The sequence below is a fragment of the Bufo gargarizans genome, chromosome 4 (assembly GCF_014858855.1).
Source record: "Bufo gargarizans isolate SCDJY-AF-19 chromosome 4, ASM1485885v1, whole genome shotgun sequence".
In the NCBI taxonomy this organism is placed as follows: domain Eukaryota; kingdom Metazoa; phylum Chordata; class Amphibia; order Anura; family Bufonidae; genus Bufo; species Bufo gargarizans.
The window spans coordinates 472,030,314-472,032,269 of record NC_058083.1 but is presented as its reverse complement, the minus strand read 5'-3'; the positions used below and the strand labels follow the sequence as shown (position 1 = coordinate 472,032,269).

Genomic DNA, 1,956 nt, shown 5'->3' with positions numbered 1-1,956 from the left:
GCCTGGGGCCCAGCAGCACACACAGCCCTCGCCCCGTCCTCACGGCGCTGTCTCGCCCTGCAATGCGGCCCTCACAGCGGAGAGCGCCGCCCGCTCTTACCATGGTGTTCGGTGCCGCGCTGTCCTTTCCCGGCTGCTGTGTCGGTGACTGGGGGTGAAACGAGGCCCCGGCCGGATAATGAAGACGCTTCTTCACTGAGCCGCAGCCTCTTACTAGGGGGAGAGCGGGCAGCGGTGCCTGGGAGGGAGCGGGGGCGTGTCCTTGACGTCACGCAGAAGATGGGCGGAGCTTCGTCCGTTTTGTCAGGATACTTTGGTGAACCATCGCATCTCCCGCAGTGTACGTCGTGACGTAATCACGGATTCCTAGCTAAGGGGAGCGGCAGGGCCTGCACTGCCCACAATAGGAGTTGACGAGCTCCATGTTGGATGAGGGCAGAAACGGGCAAATTGTAGGGTGGTAATTTTATGTTGAGGTACAAATTGGTGCTAGGCTAGGGAGCGAATCCTGCTGAGGTTTGCAGGTGTGTGGTAAGTCCTGCTTGGATTTGCAGGGGTGCGGCAAGTCCTGCTGGGATTTGTAGCGGTGCGGTAAGTCGTGCCGGGATTTGTAGCGGTGCGGTAAGTCGTGCCGGGATTTGTAGCGGTGCGGTAAGTCGTGCCGGGATTTGTAGCGGTGCGGTAAGTCGTGCTGGGATTTGTAGCGGTGCGGTAAGTCGTCCTGGGATTCGTAGCGGTGCGGAAAGTCGTCCCGGGATATGTATCGGTGCGGTAAGTCGTGCTGGGATTTCTAGCGGTGTGATAAGTCGTGCTGGGATATGTAGCGGTGCGGTAAGTCGTGCCGGGATTTGTAGCGGTGCGGTAAGTCGTGCCGGGATTTGTAGCGGTGTGGTAAGTCGTGCCGGGATTTCTAGCGGTGCGGTAAGTCGTGCCGGGATTTCTAGCGGTGCGGTAAGTCGTGCCTGGATTTCTAGCGGTGCGGTAAGTCGTGCCGGGATTTCTAGCGGTGCGGTAAGTCGTGCCGGGATTTCTAGCAGTGCGGTAAGTCGTGCCGGGATTTCTAGTAGTGCGGTAAGTCGTGCCGGGATTTGTAGCGGTGCGGTAAGTCCTGCTGGGATTTGTAGCGGTGCGGTAAGTCCTGCTGGGATTTGTAGCGGTGCGGTAAGTCGTGCCGGGATATGTAGCAGTACAGTAAGTCATACCTTTCACTTTTGTCACTGTCTGCAATTGCCAGTGCCAGTAAACTAAGCCACTGCGGTCAGCCTCTTCCTACAGCCTGCTGTGCCGTAACTGCCTTCTTCATGCGCAGCGATCCTCATCCTGGCTGAAGGGGGCAGCGGGCACACGCAAGCGGCAAGCTTATACAATGCAGAGGTCTCCTCCCCTGTCCCATTTAGTAATAAAATTACGGGCCATTGTCATTACCGGTACAAAATAATATACCGGCAGGCTGACTAAAATACCGGCCTTGCCGCTGAAATACAGGTCAGGTGGCAACCTTAACTGCAGATCCACACACAGATTAAAGGGGTATTCCGGTTATATAGGTATTGCCTATCCACAGGATGGGTTATAACTATTAGATCGGTGGGGGTCCTACCACTGGGACTCCCACCGATCACGAGAATGGTGGCTCTGTACCCCCTGCAGCCCCCTGAAAGGAACGGAGTGTCTGTTCGGGCATGCGTGCGGCCGTGCCACTCATTTCTATGGGAGGTCCGGAGATAGCTGAGTAGAGCACTTCACTGGAATACCCCTTTAACTCCTAATCTGTGGGGGGAAACCAGGGCTGTGATGTCCCTAAGGATGGGTTCACATCACGTTTTAAACCTCCATTTAGCGTATACGCATTACACCACGTTCTTGTATCCTGCAGAGTCCGGTAAGTATTTTATTTTTTATTTTTTTTACAATAGGACTCTATGGTGAACGAATGCCACTGTATGGAATCAGCCT

General features: G+C 55.2%; 1 protein-coding gene across 1 annotated transcript in view; it reads right to left on the bottom strand.

Annotated features, from left to right (window-relative positions):
- PPP3R1 (protein phosphatase 3 regulatory subunit B, alpha) overlaps window positions 1–261 on the bottom strand; it is a 57,408-nt gene extending 57,147 nt beyond the window's left edge. The window contains exon 1 of the mRNA XM_044291567.1: window positions 101–261. Within this exon, the coding sequence (XP_044147502.1) occupies window positions 101–103 (3 nt within the window). The 5' untranslated portion in view covers window positions 104–261. The remainder of the gene's footprint in view (window positions 1–100) is intronic.
- Window positions 262–1,956: the final 1,695 nt, after the last annotated feature.